Raw genomic sequence first — 20073 nt, 5'->3', positions numbered from 1 at the left:
TAAACACACAGAACTTTCTTATTTATGGCGACATATCAGTACTTATAAGTCCCATTTTATTTTTTTCACTCCAGTGACTGTAATTTTTTGAGTTACCGACAGCTAGCGAAGCAAGAGTTTCCTAGTATGAAAATAAATATGAAATTTCTTCTCTTATGTTACTGCAAGCCGACACTATGATGTTTCTCATAAACTGGTGAGCTCTGTGATTGCCAATTACTTGTTTAATGAGGCACTCTGTTTCGGAATTGTGTCGCAATAGCTGAGTACATACTAATTATACTGTGTTTTGGCAAAGGAAGAACAATTAAACCTGCCGACAAGAGGAATGTGGTCATTACTCATAAATGGTGATGCTTCTTAGAAAGAGAAAAGGTTAACAACTCACACAAAAATAAATTGCCAATTCAGTTGGAGTTTTGGTTGAATCCCCGTAACCCATCATATTTTTAACACTGAGCGAGAGGAATGGAAACTTACCAAAGGATTTTATTCCTTCTCTTGATCTGAGCAGTATTCAAATGATGATGAGCGTTCCTTCAGGCGGAATGATAGGAATATGCCACATGCTGGTTACTCACTTACGACTTGACAAACTGACAATGTGTGATAGCGAATAAAATAGTTGTTATTGAGAAAAATAAACAATTGATCTGTCGCACAACACAATGGTCAGTGTATTGTCAGCAGCAGACGATAATGCGTGTGACAGGAATACACAAGCTAGCAATGTGTGCCTTGTGAGCTGGAGTTCGGAAAACATTGTCATGAAAGTAGATCTGCCTTTGTCAGCAGTACATTTCAACAAATTAAATATATGTAATCACCACACTTTTTTAGGATATTCCTACTTTCGTAATAATGCCGACCATTTTTTTTCATTTGTGTAGCCTGTTGTATAATTAGTTTATTAATGCTGATAATGTGCATGCAAGAATTGAAATGCTTTTCCTCATCACGGCGAGGCAATTAAAACATTGTTATTTGTGACTGATTTTCGACTATTTCTAGCTTGCAGTGGAAATGTGATGTCCACATGTACATAGTATAACGTCTCTTATTACATCTGTATCCAAGTAACGATAGTGAAACTTATGTACTTCATATCTTGGACGCTTTTTACCAGAAGCAAAAACGGGTAATATCTGTGGAAATTACACCTTTTCAACTTTTTGCAACAGATCGTAGAGATACGCCAGCATAACAGGCAGCAAGTAAGTAACCTTGTTTTACTTTCCAGCCTTGCTTCTAAATCATGTGATTTTGTAATATTCCTTCCTTATTCACTATCCTCACAATGAACCGTCTGTCCCTTCTTACGATCTGGAAACATTGTGAAGGCAGAAGATATAATCCCAGTGGCTAAGGATCACCAGTTACTGAACTGTGCATTGTTCTGGACAAAAGAAGAAACAAAACAAAAGAACTGTACAGATATTTGTAGCTGAAAACTATTACGTACTAACGAAAATAGATGGAGCGCTTAAATGGCGAAAAACGAAGCACTACTCAGTATACCATAAGGCTTTATTTTTCGAACGGGCAATACTTCCACTGCCCATATGTGCCATGCCGAATTATGCATATGGCAGGACTGCCTTCCCGCTCCCCACCTCACCCCTCCCGCAGTGCTCATGTAGCACGCGGCGCAAGAAACTGTGCCTCAACCACAAAACCGTGCAACCCAGTGCAGGCGCAAATTGAGATGCACATAGCGCTCGTTTTTGTGACATCACAGGTTCAAATGGGGCCGCGCAAATTGGGACGCGACATGCGGACATTCCCAGCAAGCAGTTAACCTCCAAAAAGCTACATGTCTTGGTGGGTGTGTGATAGAGACACAGCTTCACAGCACCTTGAAGCCGGCCAGAGTAGCTGTGCAGTTCTAGGCGCTTCAGTCTGGAACCGCGTGACCGCTATGGTCGCAGGTTCGAATCCTGCCTCAGGCATGGATGTGTGTGATGTCCTTAGGTTAGTTAGGTTTAAGTAGTTCTAAGTTCTAGGGGACTGATGACCTCAGATGTTAAGTCCCATAGCGCTCAGAGCCATTTGAACCATTTTTGAACAGCACCTTGAATTACACCAAAGGTGTTGTGACTTCTAGGGATCTCGTTGACATTTCCAGAGAAAAACTGAAAAATGAGTGGGTCCAAGAAGGCATTGTTGATGTGCAAAAAAATATATAAATAATGAAAAGGGTGGGTGGCAGTGTAGTGAAATTAGACTCTTTTATTTATTTATTTAATCCATCTTTCAGCACTAACATGCAATCAATGTCGTCAGAAGAGTTACAGCTATTTGTACATTACGTTTTACATACCAAAATATTACATAGTAAAAATATAGCAATGTTGTAAATTATTAGCTTAAAACAGCCTCTACACCTAGATCCATACATAACAGTAAGCCATAATTTATCAGCATTAACATGCAATCAATCTTGTCAGAAGTATTATAGCTATTTGTACATTATGTTTCACATAACAAAAATATTACATGGAAAAAAAAGACAGTGTTGTACCCTATTAGCTTATAGCTAGCTGCCTCTACATCCATAACTATACATAACAGTAAGCCTTAGTTTATCAATAAATTAGATCATCTTTACAACTATTCTGAAATTCTTCTACTCTGTAGAAAGTATTTTTCTTCATCCACACTTTGGTTTTAGTTTTGAAAATATCCATTGAAACCAATTGAGCCTGTACAGGTAAAGTGTTGAATAATTTTATGCCTATGTATTCATAGCTAGATTGGGTTTTCTTAAGTCTGGTTGTGGGTATATCAATCATATTTGTTTCTCGAGTATTGTGTTGATGAACTGATTTCCTTATAGTGTATTGGTTTACGTTTTCTTTTATGTTTAATAGGCAACAATATATGTAAAGAGATGGGACTGTGAGAATTTTTAAGTCTCTGAAATAAGGTCTACAAGAGGCCTTGTTGTCAGTGATTCCATAAAAACGTCTAATTGCTTTCTTCTGCCAAGTGAAAATTTTTTTGGCTCCTGGAGAGTTACCCCATAAAAGAATGCCATATTGTAGATGGCAATGAAAGAAGGCATAGTATGACTGAAGCAATAAATCTTGTGTAACACATGTTTGTAGTTTGGCCAGTAGGTACATAACTCGTGATAGCTTTCGACATACATAATCTGTATGTGTGTCCCAAGTTAATTTTGAGTCAATGTGTATTCCTAGTAGTTTAACAGATAGTAACTCCATGTTACTGTTTGATAAACTGAAGATTATCTTGACAGTCTTTTCATGGTTCATAGATAAGTCATTATCTTTAAACCAGATATTAGATATTGTGAGACACTCTTCACTTTCCTCCTTCAATATGTTTATATCCTTTCCAGAATTAGCTAATGTTGTGTCATCAGCATAGAGGATGGATTTACAGGGTAAGTTATTCGGAAAGTCATTTACAAACAATATAAATAGTAGAGGGCCAAGCACTGAGCCCTGAGGAACACCTCGTTTTATACTTAAAGTCTGTGACTGTTGGTCATTATGCTTTACTATTTGTTTTCTATTGCTGAGGTATGATTCAATTAGTGAGAGTTCCAAGTGTTTGATTCCATAGCAACACAGTTTATCTAATAATAATTTGTGGTTAACTGAGTCGAAAGCCTTACTCAAGTCAATTAGAATGGCTTCAGCAGATAATTCTGACTCAAATGCGCTTAGTACAAAAGAGATAAGATTTTCAACTGCTTTGACTGTTGATAAGTTTGATCTGAATCCATACTGAGAATCATTTAATATATTATTGTCTGATAGGTGTATGCATATTTGCTGCAGTATGCAATGTTCTATTATTTTTGAGAGAATAGGCACAAATGAAATTGGTCTATAATTATTGATACAGGACTTGTCACCCTTTTTGTATAATGGTATGACAACTGTTTTTTTGAGACATTCTGGAAAGTGTCCACTCGAGAGCATCCAGTTTATCAGTATGCAAAGAGGATATGTTATGAGATCTACAACTTTTTTAATTACATAGTTTGACAGGCCATACACATCTTCAGATCTAGAGTATCCTAATTTAGAGGTTGCTTTAATTATATCAGTTACTTGTACTTCTCTCCATTTACAAGCTGACACTATGTTTGTAATGTTTTGTTGAAAATTTCTGCCAGATATGGGGTGAGAAATAGGTGTGTGTGTTGAATTGGAATTCTTGTTGCTGTGGGTTGGAAGGCTAAGATTGGCAGAGTTGACAAAAAAGTGATTGAAATCATCAGCAGTGACGTTAGCAGCATTTGTGTTGTCTTTGTAGTTTATATCCATACCTAGCTCTGCTTTTATTACTTTCCATGCAGCCTTACATTTATTGTGTGATTTTTTAATTAAATCACCATTTGCCTTACACTTGGCTATTTTAATTTCAGATCTATATTTTCTTTTCAGGTTTTTGTAAGTTTCTTTATCTACTGCTCCCTTATTGACCTTATCGTGACAAGTAATTACCAATAGTCTCAGTTTTTGTAATTGGGGTGAAAACCACTTCTGTAAAGTTGAGTGACTAGGTTTCCTAACTTTTTGTTTTTTTTGTTTTTTAACCAGTGGACAGCATGTGTGGAAGATTTCAGAAATGATTTTGAGGAATGTGTTGAAGGCTTCATCAACATTTCTGGAGGAATGTATAACAGTATTCCAATCTATAGACTTAAGTTCTTCTCTATACTTGCTAGTGTATTTGTATCTGTAGATAGTCTGACACACTGAGTTTGTTCCTCATCTTCTTTTGGTTTTTTAGTAATTAGTTTCACCCATATACCTCTATGGTCTGACAGGTAATCGACATTAAATAAGCCTAGCTCAAAATCACATTTGTATACATTTGTTATTAGATTGTCAAGACAGGAGGAGTGCCTTGTAGGAATTTCATTAGCACAAAAGAGATTATAGGATCTTAACATGTTTACTAAATTAACATTTCTGGCTGTCATTTTCCTAATGTCTATGTTTAGATCCCCAAAGATTAAAATTTTGTATTTAGCATATTTTTGTATACTGATCACAAGGTTTTCTAAATGTTCTATAAATTGTTCTACATTACTTTCAGGAGTGTGATATAAAGACACAGTTATGAGCTGTATACTAGGTATAATAAAATCAGCTGCTTCAAAAACACCTTTAATGCATAGGTCACTAACTTCAAGAACAGAAAACTTTAAGTCTAGATCATTGCTAATATACACTCCTGGAAATGGAAAAAAGAACACATTGACACCGGTGTGTCAGACCCACCATACTTGCTCCGGACACTGCGAGAGGGCTGTACAAGCAATGATCACACGCACGGCACAGCGGACACACCAGGAACCACGGTGTTGGCCGTCAGTTGGCGCTAGCTGCGCAGCATTTGTGCACCGCCGCCGTCAGTGTCAGCCAGTTTGCCGTGGCATACGGAGCTCCATCGCAGTCTTTAACACTGGTAGCATGCCGCGACAGCGTGGACGTGAACCGTATGTGCAGTTGACGGACTTTGAGCGAGGGCGTATAGTGGGCATGCGGAAGGCCGGGTGGACGTACCGCTGAATTGCTCAACACGTGGGGCGTGAGGTCTCCACAGTACATTGATGTTGTCGCCAGTGGTCGGCGGAAGGTGCACGTGCCCGTCGACCTGGGACCGGACCGCAGCGACGCACGGATGCACGCCAAGACCGTAGGATCCTACGCAGTGCCGTAGGGGACCGCACCGCCACTTCCCAGCAAATTAGGGACACTGTTGCTCCTGGGGTATCGGCGAGGACCATTCGCAACCGTCTCCATGAAGCTGGGCTACGGTCCCGCACACCGTTAGGCCATCTTCCGCTCACGCCCCAACATCGTGCAGCCCGCCTCCAGTGGTGTCGCGACAGGCGTGAATGGAGGGACGAATGGAGACGTGTCGTCTTCAGCGATGAGAGTCGCTTCTGCCTTGGTGCCAATGATGGTCGTATGTGTGTTTGGCGCCGTGCAGGTGAGTGCCACAATCAGGACTGCATACGACCGAGGCACACAGGGCCAACACCCGGCATCATGGTGTGGGGAGCGATCTCCTACACTGGCCGTACACCACTGGTGATCGTTGAGGGGACACTGAATAGTGCACGGTACATCCAAACCGTCATCGAACCCATCGTTCTACCATTCCTAGACCGGCAAGGGAACTTGCTGTTCCAACAGGACAATGCACGTCCGCATGTATCCTGTGCCACCCAACGTGCTCTAGAAGGTGTAAGTCAACTACCCTGGCCAGCAAGATCTCTGGATCTGTCCCCCATTGAGCATGTTTGGGACTGGATGAAGCGTCGTCTCACGCGGTCTGCACGTCCAGCACGAACGCTGGTCCAACTGAGGCGCCAGGTGGAAATGGCATGGCAAGCCGTTCCACAGGACTACATCCAGTATCTCTACGATCGTCTTCATGGGAGAATAGCAGCCTGCATTGCTGCGAAAGGTGGATATACACTGTACTAGTGCCGACATTGTGCAAGCTCTGTTGCCTGTGTCTATGTGCCTGTGGTTCTGTCAGTGTGATCATGTGATGTATCTGACCCCGGGAATGTGTCAATAAAGTTTCCCCTTCCTGGGACAATGAATTCATGGTGATCTTATTTCAATTTCCAGGAGTGTATATGGATGAACCCGCATAGGATTCACTGGGTCTGCAGAAGTATGTAGCTAATCTGAAACCTGATGGTACATACAGTTTTATATCCTCTTCCTTTAACCAATGTTCGTTTGTACATAAAATCATTCTTTTGTTACTTTTAATAGTATACCAAGCTCATCAGCTTTATTTTTCAGAGACCTGACATTTAAGTGCAGAAATAAGATAGAGTTACTGTCACAGGAGGGGAGGAGTACAGTATTATGGGGCAATGGAGAACATTTAATTGTTTTTTCAGCCCTGGAATCTATGTTAGGTGGCGGTTGGACTTCCTTGGGATAAACCATAAAAAATCTTCATTTCTCTTTGGTAATTTTTTGGGTCTGTTTGAAACACGGTTGGAAGTTTGTTTCACTTTACTGTCCACAAGTTTTATAGGAACATGTTTTCCCAAATCATTTGGTATCACTTCATCATGAGACAAAGATGATACTTTACTTACTGTGACTGGTCTATTCTTTTCTGCTACTCTTGAAGGTGATGGAGGAGGAGCTGGTACTGTTTCTGCTATTGGTGAAGTTGGCTTAGTTGCTGTTGGTGGAGGAGTTGTTTCTGCTATTACTGGTAAAGGAGTTAGTTCTGCTACTGCTGGTGTGGGAGATGGTGCTGCTGCTATAGGAACTGGTTCTACTGCTGGAGGAGTTGCTTCTGCTGTTGCTGATGGTGTTTCTTCTGCTATTGCTGGTGAAGTAGTTTGTGCTGCTACTGCTGGTGAGGGAGATGGTGTTACTGCTGTAGGAGCTGGTTCTAATGCTGGAGGAGTTACTTCTGCTGTTACTGAACGTGGTTCTTCTGACGCTGCTGTTGATTCTACTTCTGTTAGTATTGCTTCTTTAGGTACTTCTGCTGCATTTTATGTTACTGTATCTGATTCTGCATTAGTCACTCCTAGAGATACTTTCTGTGATGATGATACAGGTACCATTGATGATGTTGTTGGTAAGTATTGCAGTCTCTGAATAATTTCCATTAGCTTTAATGTAACAGGTTGCTTTCCAAGGCCATTTAAGTGCAGCCCGTGAGTAGTGTGGAATCTTCGTCCAATTGTATTAATATTAACAACAGAAACATTTCTATATTGTTTGCATATACTGGAAAAAAGTTCATTGGCGGCACTAATTTCCTTGTTTACACATGACCAGGACATCAAGTCTTACCTTTGTGGTATATTTACGAGGATAACGTTTGTATGACTTAGTTCAGATAAACACTTGTTTAATTCGCAGCAGGCTTTATATGTATCATTTTGATAAATGTCATTAGATCCACCAAAGAGGACAACAAAATCTTTCGAAGACAGCTTTTTTATTTCTTCAGAAAAACTAGTTTTCTTATTTCTGAGAAGGGCGCCCCAGGCTTTACAAAGCTCATTGATTTCACATTTGAAGCTTTATTTATGTGTGAGACAATACCACGGCTGTGGCTATCGCCTAAAATGTAAAGTTTTGGAACATGGTCGGGAGTTTTAGACTGATGTTTTCTTTCACACTCGCAACAGGTTACACCACTGTTTGTGTTTTTCCCGCACTTTCTACAAACATAAACAACAGAACTGTTATTAACAAAAGTTACAGTATCTTGAGGTAAAACGCTAAGCCTCTTTGCTTCTTTTTCATACTGTTCGTGTTTGTGATGTTTTATAACTGAAAACTCTTCCAGTAGAGCACTGATAACTTCGTCTTTGGTGTTTCTCATATTAGGTTTTTTGGCCTAAGTCGCCTTTGAAACAGCTATTGCAGAACCATAGTTTCCTTTTAGGACTGACATTAACACACGAATAATGAAAAACCATTTTACAATTTAAGCACATTATACCTTTTATAACACGTTTCTTGCAATGACATGTTGTATCAGAGTTCATCATTTCCCACGAATGAGTCGAAGTACTTGCTGGATGAGATGCCTGATTATAACATTTTCCTGTTACCAGGTTTTTTTTGGCATCTACTTTTGCGATAATATAACATGGCATACATGTACTGTCATAATACACACAGAATTTGTTGCATATCGAACACTTTTCCTCGTTATTTTTTGACTTTTGTACGGAACTAACATACTACCAATCTACACTAGGCGCCATCTTGCAGTGAGGCTATGTTGAACAGCACAAAACTTCCAAAGCATGTCAAGGCAGGTTTCCTTCGCCTCTGTGTGCAGTCTCATTTCCTCAACCCAATGCACTGTTTTCAGTGTCAGAAGTCTGGGGTCACTACAGTCGGATGTGAGGGGAAAAGCCACTTGTGGCAAATGTGGGAAGGCTGCCCATGAAGGAGTTGGTTGTTCATCTCCTGTGAAATGTGTCAACTGTTCTGGGGATCACTCTGTCTGGAATAGGGACTGCAGTGTCTTTCTTGAAGAAAGTATATATGTCAAAAGTTTTCATTGTGCAAAAAGTATAGAAACAAAAAAGTTTTGCATAGAGAAACATATAGAAGCATGTGCCTGTGGGCTTAAATTAAATAAAGGCACATTTATAATTGTAACTGTATATAGGTCCCCATCAGGAAATGTTCATCTATTTCTGAAAAATTTGGACTCCTTGTTGTGCTATCTGTCAGACAGGGGGAAGCAAATTATTATTTGTGGGGACTTCAATGTAGATTCTCTGAAAGAGGGTAATAGGAAAAATTACCTTGAAGTATTACACGGTTCTTTCAATTTGACACCCGTTATTGATTTTCCTACTCGGGTGGTAAAGGATAGCAGCTCACTGATAGATAACTTCTTTATAGACCAAGATAAGTTTAACCAGATAAATGCTCAGCCTGTTGAGAATGGTCTTTCTGATCATGGTGCACAGCTAGTTACAATATATGACATAGCTCCATTCAGCAATACTAAACAGTCCTCCAAAGTAGTACGTCCAGTCAACGATTTAACAATTGCAAATTTCAGGGAAAGCCTACAGCAGTTAGACTGGGATGAGGTGTACCATGAACCTGATGCCAATTTAAAATATAATTTATTTCATGACATTTTTGTAAATGCATTTGAAAACTGCTTCCCCAAGAAAATAGTTAAATATACTCGTAAGAAACCTTGTAACAAACCATGGCTTACTAAGGGTATAAAAATATCTTGTAACCGGAAAAGGGAAATGTATCTGACAGCAAGAAAGAGTAGTGACCCAGAAACTATCAAAAATTATAAAAAATACTGTGTTATATTAAGAAAAGTTATTAAAAAATCCAGGAGTATGTGTATCATGTCTGAAATCAGCAACTCTGATAATAAAATTAAAACAATTTGGAATATTATTAAAAGAGAAACAGGTCAACCAAGAGCACAGGAAGACAGTATTACCATCAAATTGAATGAAAACTTGACGAACAAAAAGTCAGAAGTTGAAAATATTTTTAATAATCATTTTCTAAATGTTGTGGATATAGTAGGATCCAGGTGTTCATTAGAAGATGCTAGGCTGTTAATGGAAGAGGCCATACCTATGCAATTTGATACAATTGAAATCTCACCCACTTCTCCCTCTGAAATTAGGAAAATAATAAACTTACTTAAAAGCAAAAACTCACATGGAATTGATGGCATTTCCAGCAAAATACTAAAAGCTTGTTCTCAACAGATAAGTAAGATTCTCAGCCACCTGTGTAATAGCTCTCTGGAACAGGGCATTTTCCCTGATAGACTGAAATATGCTATTGTTATACCTTTGCATAAAAAGGGGGATAGATCTGATGTCAACAATTACCGTCCAATCTCCCTTCTAACAGCTTTATCCAAAATTTTTGAGAAAGTAATGTATTCAAGAGTAGCTTCACATATCTGTAAAAATGAAGTACTAACAAAATGTCAGTTTGGTTTCCAGAAAGGTTTTTCAACAGAAAATGCCATATATGCTTTCACCAGCCAAATTTTGAATGATCTGAATAACCGAACACCACCCATTGGGATTTTTTGTGATCTCTCAAAGGCTTTTGATTGTGTAAATCATGAAATTCTGCTAGACAAGCTCAAGTATTGTGGCATGAGTGGGACAGTGCACAAATGGTTTAATTCGTACCTAACTGGAAGAGTGCAGAAAGTAGAAATAAGTAGTTCTCGTAACATGCAAAGATCAGCACATTCCTCAAACTGGGGAACTATCAAGAATGGGGTTCCACAAGGGTCAGTCTTGGGTCCTTTGTTGTTCTTATTATATATTAATGACTTGCCATTCTATATTCATGAAGAGGCAAAGTTAGTTCTCTTTGCTGATGATACAAGTATAGTAATCACACCTGACAAACAAGAATTAACTGATGAAATTGTCAATACTGTCTTTCAGAAAATTACTAAGTGGTTCCTTGTAAACGGACTCTCACTGAATTTTGGTAAGACACAGTACATACAGTTGCGTACAGTGAATGGTATGATGCCATTAATAAATATAGACCTTAATCAGAAGCATATAGCTAAGGTAGAATATTCCAAATTTTTAGGTGTGTCCATTGATGAGAGATTAAATTGGAAGAAACACGTTGATGATCTGCTGAAACGTTTGAGTTCAGCTACTTATGCAATAAGGGTCATTGCAAATTTTGGTGATAAACATCTTAGTAAATTAGCTTACTACGCCTATTTTCACTCATTGCTTTCATATGGCATCATATTTTGGGGTAATTCATCACTGAGGAATAAAGTATTTATTGCACAAAAGCGTGTAATCAGAATAATAGCTGGAGTCCACCCAAGATCATCCTGCAGACATTTATTTAAGGATCTAGGGATATTCACAGTAGCTTCTCAGTATATATACTCTCTTATGAAATTTTTTATTAACAACCAAACCCAATTCAAAAGTAATAGCAGTGTGCATAACTGCAATACTAGGAGAAAGGATGATCTTCACTATTCAGGATTAAATCTAACTTTGGCACAGAAAGGGGTGAATTATACTGGCACTAAAGTCTTTGGTCACTTACCAAATAGTATCAAAAGTCTGACAGATAACCAACAAGTATTTAAGAAGAAATTAAAAGAATTTCTGAATGACAACTCCTTCTACTCCATAGAGGAATTTTTAGATATAAATTAAGAAAAAAAAATATTAAAAAAAAAATAAAAAAAATAAAAATAAAGAAAAACAAAAAAACCACAATAACATAAAGTTGTTATATTAACTTAAGTAAGTTGTTAAATTAACCTAATTATGTCATGTATTGGAAAATTCGACTCGTTCCACATCATTACGAAATATCGTATTCATGATCCATGGAACTAGTATTAATATAATCTAATCTAAGGAAGATACAGGAAATAAAGACAACTCAATGAATCTCAGATGGAGACGCCAAAAAGATCTGTAAGGCCATGCAGTCCCCGATGTTTGTTACCTCCTTTGCTCTATTCTCAAACAGCCAGTCCCAAAAACCAATGCTACTGCACAAATGGAGGTTTCCAGTGTCAGCACTAGTATCTGGGTCTGCCAGTGCACAGTTCTGATGCAGTTACTTTGAAGCTCATACCTCCACCCAGGACTTCAGACAAGTCTCTGTTTGCCACTATTGCGGAGCTCCTGGCCCCTTCAAATATTCAGCCTGGTCCACCAGCCAGTGCTGCTACTACCACAGCCATGGTTGTGGCCCCAAAGCCCACTCAGGGCAAAAAATCCAAGACAAAGTGTCAACCACTGACAGTGACGGGAAGTCAACTGTCTGGCGATGTTGAATTCATCCTGTGTGATGTATCTCTTGTATTGTATTGTATTATATTGATCCAGGCAATCATAGTATTGTACAGTTGTACATACGATATTGGATAGGTCAAGACACCATATTTACAAGTAATTTTTACAAATTGATTTTTACATTATTTTGTAGTGAGGAAATTATCTGTCTTAAACAAAATAGTCAATACAAATCATAGAATTGTACAGTTGTACATATGATACTGGACAGGTCAAGAGAACATATTTGCAAGAAATTTTCAATAAATTGATTTTACATTATTTTGTAATGAGGAAATTGTCTATCTTTAACAAAACAGTAAATACAAATGTTGTATAGTAAAATACAAACAGCCAATACAAATGTAATAGTAAAATAATCCAGTATATTTCATAGACATGCACAGTATTTAATTTTCAGACGTGACTGAACATTTATTATAAAATTGTTTACAATATTAACACCCTTCAAAAAAATGATCAACTGCATAAAAGCATTGGTCCAAGAGATATTTTTTTAACTTATGTGTGAAGGCTCTTGGGTTCCTTGTTGCTTTGATTTCATTTGGTAAATTATTATACATTTGTATCCCAACATTTAAAACACTTTTTTGGTAGCAGGTAGTTCTGGACTGAATCATATGCTGCCTTGTTGCATATTTATGAATATCTCCATTGAACTTTAATGTGAAGTCATTGTTTAACAGATATGACTTTACAAATGAGACGATATTATAAATGTAAGCAGAGGGCAGTGTCATAATGCCATTTGTTTTGAAATGTTGTCTGCATGATTCATTATGTCTTAGGTTACATATTATGCGTATTGCCTTTTTTTGTATTTTGAAAATATTTCTACCCCCAGGTGAGTTCCCCCAAAATATGATTCCATACTGTAATGTAGAGTGGAATAAGCACAATATACATGTTTGAGAACAGATTTTGTGACTGATTTTTTGAGTATCCTTAAAATGTAATACACAATTGATAGTTTTTTTGAGATATAATTTGTGTGTCTCTCCCACTTAAGATTTTCTTCAAGCCATAGGCCAAGAATCTTGACAGAGTCCAGACACGCAAACTCTTGGTTATTTAGAATCACATTGAGCATTTCTTGTTTTTGGGATGAGAGTCTGAAGTTGATATACGTTGATTCATCAAAGATAATGAGCCTTGATGTTGGACTGGGGCAATCATCTCCCACCAAAGCTGTACCCCCACATATGTTAGGCTCCACTCCCAGGCAGAAAGATAGGGTGAAAGTGCAACCCGGATGATAAATGGCTCCTACCCTCCTGTGGAACATTAACCGGTTCTGGACACATGTGGAGGAACTGAAGCTTCTGCACAGGAATGCCCAATGTGCATCTGTTTGCAGGAAACATATTTTAAAGTGTCTGATGCGCCTGTACTACTTTCCTATACAATCTATCACAACGATGACCTTCCTGGGGAAAGGGCCAAGGGAGGGACTCCTGCATTTTCAAATAACACACACCACTCCTCTTCTATCCCACTGGCTACTGACCATCAAGCAGTTGCAATTGAAATTCATACATGTCGAGAGATCACAGTTTGTACACTGTATTTACTTCTGCGTGATGCAATAGAGTCTGAGGCACCCACAAACCTTACAGAACATCTCCTCCCACACATTTCACCTTTGGAAGACTTCAGTGCTCGTCATGTCTTGTGGGTCTCGCCCTCTACTTGCTCTTAGGGTTGAGTATTAGAGAGCCTTGTGGCGTCTAATGAGCTGTGCTTCCTGAGCTCTAGTATTCCCACTCATTTCTGTGCTGCAATTTGGTCATTGTCAGCCATTGGCCTATCTCACTGCTCTCCAACCCTTGCAGACGGTGTTCAGTGGAAAGTCACTGACAGCCTTCATTCCAATGACCACTTCCCATTTTGCATTAACCCACTGGATGGAGGATTGCTTCAACAGAACACACCAAAATGGATGATCAGTAAGGCTAACTGGATGCCGTTCAGCCAGCTGGCTGTCTTTGAACATTGTGACAATGTTCAGAAATGAGTGGACCACATCATACATCACACACTGACTTTTCCATCCCAAAGTCCATTTGTCATTTCAGAAGGCGACCTGTATCTTGGTGGACAGATGAGAGCCATTCAGCAATCCAGGACAGGCGTGCAGCTCTTTGAAGATTTAAATATCACTCTATAGCAGACAACCTCATAGCCTTTTGAGTCATGAAAGCCAAGGCTCGACATGTAATTAATGAGAGCAAGAAAACCTCATGGCAGGCGTTCATGGACTCAATGAACTGTCTCCTTGTTCTGCTAAAGTATGGGAAGCCATCCAGAGTATTCCAGTAAACACAGTCAGTCGTTTACTAATAGCAGCAGTGCTGAAACAGGGGTCTCTCCAAACAACACCCGGAGACATGGCAAAGATGCTGGCTGAGAGTTTTGCAAAAACTACTGCCAATGCAAGCTAGGATTCCGCATTTGATTGCTACTGTGCAACTGTCTACAGCGGCATGTTGTACTTCAGATTAAACAGTTCTGAGTCCTACAACTCCTCTGTCTCCATGATGGAGCTGGAATAGGCACTGTCTGAGACTCTTTAACACTGCACTCGGTCATGACCAAATCCAGTACTGTGTGCTTCGACATTTGCCAGCGGCATCATAGGAAATCTTCCTCAAATGTTGTTATATGGCAGACCTGCAGCTTCGCCAACTCGTGGAGGGAAGCAATTCTAGTACCTCTCCTTGAACCAGGAAAGGACCCCACATTTCCCAGTAATTACAGGAGTATCATCTTAATGAGTTGTGTAGCAAAGACCCTGTAGGGAATGGTTAATCAGTGTGGTCTGGTTGTTAGAGACCAGGCAACTTCTTAGCTGCTTTCAGTGGGAATTCCGGAGATTCGGTCCACTGTAGACTACCTGACATTGCAAGAGGCAGCTGTTCAGCAGGCTTTCCTAAGTAAACATCACCGAATCAACATATCCTTTGATACCAGTAAAGTGTACGATACTACTTGGAGACTCAATATTCTTGCACATCTGCGTCAATGGGGCTTTTGTGGCCACCTCCGCATCTTCCTAAAGTCTTTTCTGTCTCAGCAGTTATTCAGAACCTACGTTGGTGACATGCTGTCCAACTGTTTTGAGCAGGAGAATGGTGTCCTCAGGGCAGTGTTTTAATTGTTACCCTCTTTGCCATAGCCATCATTATCACATCTGCAGTAAGAAGTTCTGGACAGTGCTTCTTATTTGTGGATGATTTTTCTGTTTTCTGTTCCTCCTTCAGTGCCGCAAAGCAAGCTGTCAGTTTCAGCTTACATTACAGATGTTAGAGGTGTGGGCTGGAAAGATGGGTATTTAGTTTTCTGCAGATAAGTGTGTCATTTTAATCATTCTAGTTGTATTTTTAATCTATCTGACTTGCATATGAGGGTCACCATTCTACATCTTAGAGACTAAGAGAGGTTTCTGGGCACCATTGTTAACTCGAAATTGTTGTGGTTTCCAAAGCTGACAGACCTGAAAGCCAGAACTGTGAAGACACTGAACATTACAAAGTGCCTTAGCCACAGGTCTTGGGGAGTGTTGCTTGTCCACCTCTGGAATGCCTTTTCTCCAACCATCCTCAAGCCACAATGCCATTTGAGATCCATGTGTCACACCTGCTGGAGTCACTCATTGTGAAGCAAGTACAACCCCAAGTCCAGGGTTTTAACTGTCTGCCACCCTGGTTGCTGCGCAGGTCTAGACTAATTTTAGATTTGGTGGATTACTGGAGAGATGGCACTCTTGCTACAGTTTTTGAAATGAGCACCACAACTATGTACCAGTCTTTACAGGCAGATCTAAGCAAGATGACTCTGTTGGCTGCTCTGTGGTTTTCCCAGATCTTGTTCTCAAGGACTGACACCTTCGAGACTTCACCATCTTTGTCACAGAACTAAATGTAATCTTGAGGCACTAGATCAGATGAGTCATTCTTCCAGTGCTGAATTTCTTGTCTGTTCTGATTCTCAGAGAGCTCTTCACTCTCTACAAGGTTTGTACCCAGCAGATAAAGTAGTCCAGAATATCCAGGATGCTCTCCTCCAAATACAGCGACTGGGGAAGGAGGTGTCTTTCTGCTGGGCACCAGGATTCATGGGAACTGTGGGGAATGAAAATGTGGATCTAGCAGCCAAGCAGGCATTTTGTGATCCTCAGTTATTTCAGTGGGCCAGCCCCCTGCGTGCTATCACCTCACAGTTGAGGTACAAAGTCATGTGTCAATGGAAAGATGAGTGGCTGGAAGTAACAGACAATAAGCTCCATTTAGTGAAGCCCACAACATGGCCATGGCATACTTCCTGCCTGCCATGTCAGTGGGACGAGGTCCTCTTTATTCATATTTGCATAGCTACGGCCCTATGATGCTTGGCTTCTTGTGCTAGTGCGAGGTTCCGCCAATGTTTGGTGCTTGTGGTGTCCAGATAACTATACACCATATTTTATTGGACTGTGTTTTACATTCTGACCAGCAGGCTGAAGCAGATTTATCGATGGATGTGCCCTCTATTTTAAGTAACATTCAACCAAGTATGGTTTGTGTTTTAAAGTTTATTGAATTGTCCAACATTTTTTCCAAGATTTTAGATGTTTTTAATGTGTTAACAGGGTGACTGGATCACCTGTGATTTTTGTAAGTGGCCAGCCAGTGATGTTTCCCTGTGATTTTCTTTTAGCTTCTTTGTCACTTTACTTGTGTTTTTATCTCGTGTATAGCTACTTTTACTTTTTCTCCGTTCTTTTAGTGCGTGTGAGATAGAATGATTTTTTAGTCAATTTGAGTGCATGAGTGTGGAACAGTTTTGAAGATTTTAACCACATTCAATTGTTTTTGTGCTTGTAAGGGTGCTGATAACCTCACTGTTGAGTGCAGTCACAAATCCAGTGATATAAAAGACCCTGCCGGGTAGTAAAGTTATATTTGAAAATTTGATAGAAATGTTCCTGCTGAGGAACTTCTATTCCATAAAATAATTGTTATTTAGAAACTTATAGATTATTGAATGAAAAAATGTTACGGTGGCACTGCTTATTTCTGTTATTAAACTACATAATCATTTCTGTTAGGTGAACCCACCAGTATATGGACAGTGGCTCAGTGGCTGTACTTGCTTCAGTTGTTCATATACTGAAATTGGAATGATACATGAATGGTTTAGCATGACCCCCTGAAACGTGACTTGGAAAATCATGAAAAAAACATAGCACAGTGGTTGAGTGCCACACCTTGGAGACAAAGGTCTGAGGTTAAATTCTTGATCAATTCTAGGAGTTTTATCTATCACTTATCATTCCTTTTCCACTGGTGACATGAGGAATGTTGACAAGGGGACCATACCTACTTGTAATCACCAATTTTGTTGAGATTTATGATATAAGCTGGTCAGAAATGAAAGTGACAGAAATGAGAGCTCCAGATGATGAAGCATTAAAAAAACAACAGGTCGGGCAAGGCATGAGCTATTCACATTAGTGTTGTTTCTAGGCAGCAACGGGTGCAGTGGGAAGAGGACAGAATGGTAATCCAAAAGTTGCGGTATTGATTTCATATGTAGAAACATTTTTATTTTCACTTTTATGTTATTTACACCTCAGATAAATTGAAACAATGTTCAACATATTCTTTTATATTAATATTTTCTCAAAAGGCATGAAAAGGAAAGGCAAAGGAAAATGTGGTATTGCAAATAAATTTTTAAGAAAGGATTGTACTTACAGTGTCCACAAGGACTCTGCAAATAACTTTCCAAGAAGAGATTGTAATTAAACAGTGAAGGAGTTCGTATTCCGTTAGTTTCATTTTGACATTTGAGCAGCCCATGGCAGCTAATGCAATCCTGCAATATCTGTTTTACTACCAGCATAGCGAGTAGAAGAAAAAGTGTGCCATCTCCGGTAATTCACAGGTTCCACCGCAAGAGGTTAGTTGCTCCGCTTGTGACTCACGGAAATACATGTTATTATGCCAAACACTGCACATGAATTTCTTCATTCAAAAAATTTATCTAATCATATGAAAAGTAGATGGATTTAATTAACTTACCTCAGTAATCATCAGTTGTCAGTTAGTTTGGATAGTTTCCAGGCAGTCTTGGAAGTTTTGGAAGACTTCAACTCCTTCCGAATTTGTTCAATGCCAGTGAAAAACCGGCATTTCATATAATGAAGAATCAGCTTGGGAATGATGTCCATCACATGATCTTTGCAGTATCCAACATTAGATATTTCAACACTTATGTGGTCCAAACTATTGAGGCAATCATAAAAAAATGTCACCCCATAAACTGTCCTCACGGAGTTTAACCGTGACTATATTTTCCACCTGCATAAGAACACTGAAGACGCCTTTCGATGGATATGTGAGCAATGTATTTTCTGTAGAAGAGCCGTAATCTCTAATAGATGTAAGTAAAGAGAATGGGATGTCAGACGAATTTCCACTTAGAAGGCACAAACACTTATGGCATTTTATGGCTTTTCTTGCTTGATGCACCACATAACCTGCCAGATGATAAACTAAACATTCCTTTCCTGTGGTGCTTTCAAGACTCTCCAGAATATGTTCTGGATTGGGATGAGCCTCTGTGAAGTTATGTGGAACACACAGCGTTTTTTTTTTTAATTACATCTTCCATTTCCAGAACTCTGTCTCTGTTCTTTTGCTGCAAATGTCTGGCTAACGTCTGCATTTGGGGTACGTATTACATCATTGAAAATTCACATTTATGTTCGCAGTTTCCGCTGGAAGATAGGGCTAGTTTTACAGGAATGTAGATGCACTGTAACGTGTGCAAACTCAAGAAGTCTATTACTGACGGGTGATCATTGCAACTCAGAGACCTTACGATACCAAAATACAGTTCAAGTTGGTCCTGATTAAATTTTGCGGTCAAGACATAGCTGAAACCTTTTTCCCACAAATATTCAGATAACTCCAATGTAATTTCAATGGTTACTCTTAGAGACTGGAGAGTTCTTTTGGAAGCAAAGCTTCGGCGAGAATGCTTTTCCATTTCATTGATGTTTTGTGAGTCTCTGAGTTTTTGTACAATGTATCCTTAGGAAACAAAGAATTAAATGCGTCCACTACATTGTTCATACATCTAGTAAATGATTCCGTTGATTCACTGCCTTTGAATCCTGTTGCTTTAATTTCCCTGAAGAATTTTATGCCGTTGGCTACTGAATTATTGAATAACTGCAGGGCTAATCTCACATTCATTTGTTGAAATGACGTAAGGTTCAAGTGGATGGAAGTTAACTTGTGGCAAACTTTTAATCCGGCCAATCCTAGGAAATTATCTTATTGATAGACTCTGCAATAAAAATTATAGTTGATGATATCATTCTTTTAATTTTATCACAGAAATTTATTTCTTACACACTTTATTGCGTGAACAGCTTCTGAAAATGCCCAAATTCTTCTGGTTTTGTCAACAGGATTTGATATAGAGCAAGTTACTTTTTTTGCCACTAATTCCAAGACATTGCTAGACCTTTTTACTAGGTTGACTGCCATCACAAGTGAATGCAATAATTTTTGTTCCGGCTTGTTCCAGCTGGATAATCCCTTGAATTGATATCTTCAAGATGACATTGTCTGGAGTTCCATTGTGACTTGCATACACAGCAACAGGTTGGATCCAGTTATGCAACTGAGGAGCAAACATGAACATGAGAGCATGATTGACAAGATTAT

General features: G+C 39.1%; 1 protein-coding gene across 1 annotated transcript in view; it reads left to right on the top strand.

Annotated features, from left to right (window-relative positions):
• Positions 1-19941, top strand: part of LOC126252619 (paraneoplastic antigen Ma6E-like) — a 36308-nt gene extending 16367 nt beyond the window's left edge. Inside the window, exons 2-3 of the mRNA XM_049953520.1 lie at positions 7147-7608; positions 19934-19941. Of these exons, the coding sequence (XP_049809477.1) occupies positions 7147-7608; positions 19934-19941 (470 nt within the window). The remainder of the gene's footprint in view (positions 1-7146; positions 7609-19933) is intronic.
• Positions 19942-20073: the final 132 nt, after the last annotated feature.

The sequence above is a fragment of the Schistocerca nitens genome, chromosome 4 (genome assembly GCF_023898315.1).
Source record: "Schistocerca nitens isolate TAMUIC-IGC-003100 chromosome 4, iqSchNite1.1, whole genome shotgun sequence".
Classification (NCBI taxonomy): domain Eukaryota; kingdom Metazoa; phylum Arthropoda; class Insecta; order Orthoptera; family Acrididae; genus Schistocerca; species Schistocerca nitens.
The sequence above is the reverse complement of the archived record's forward strand: the minus strand, read 5'-3'. Positions and strand labels throughout refer to the sequence as shown.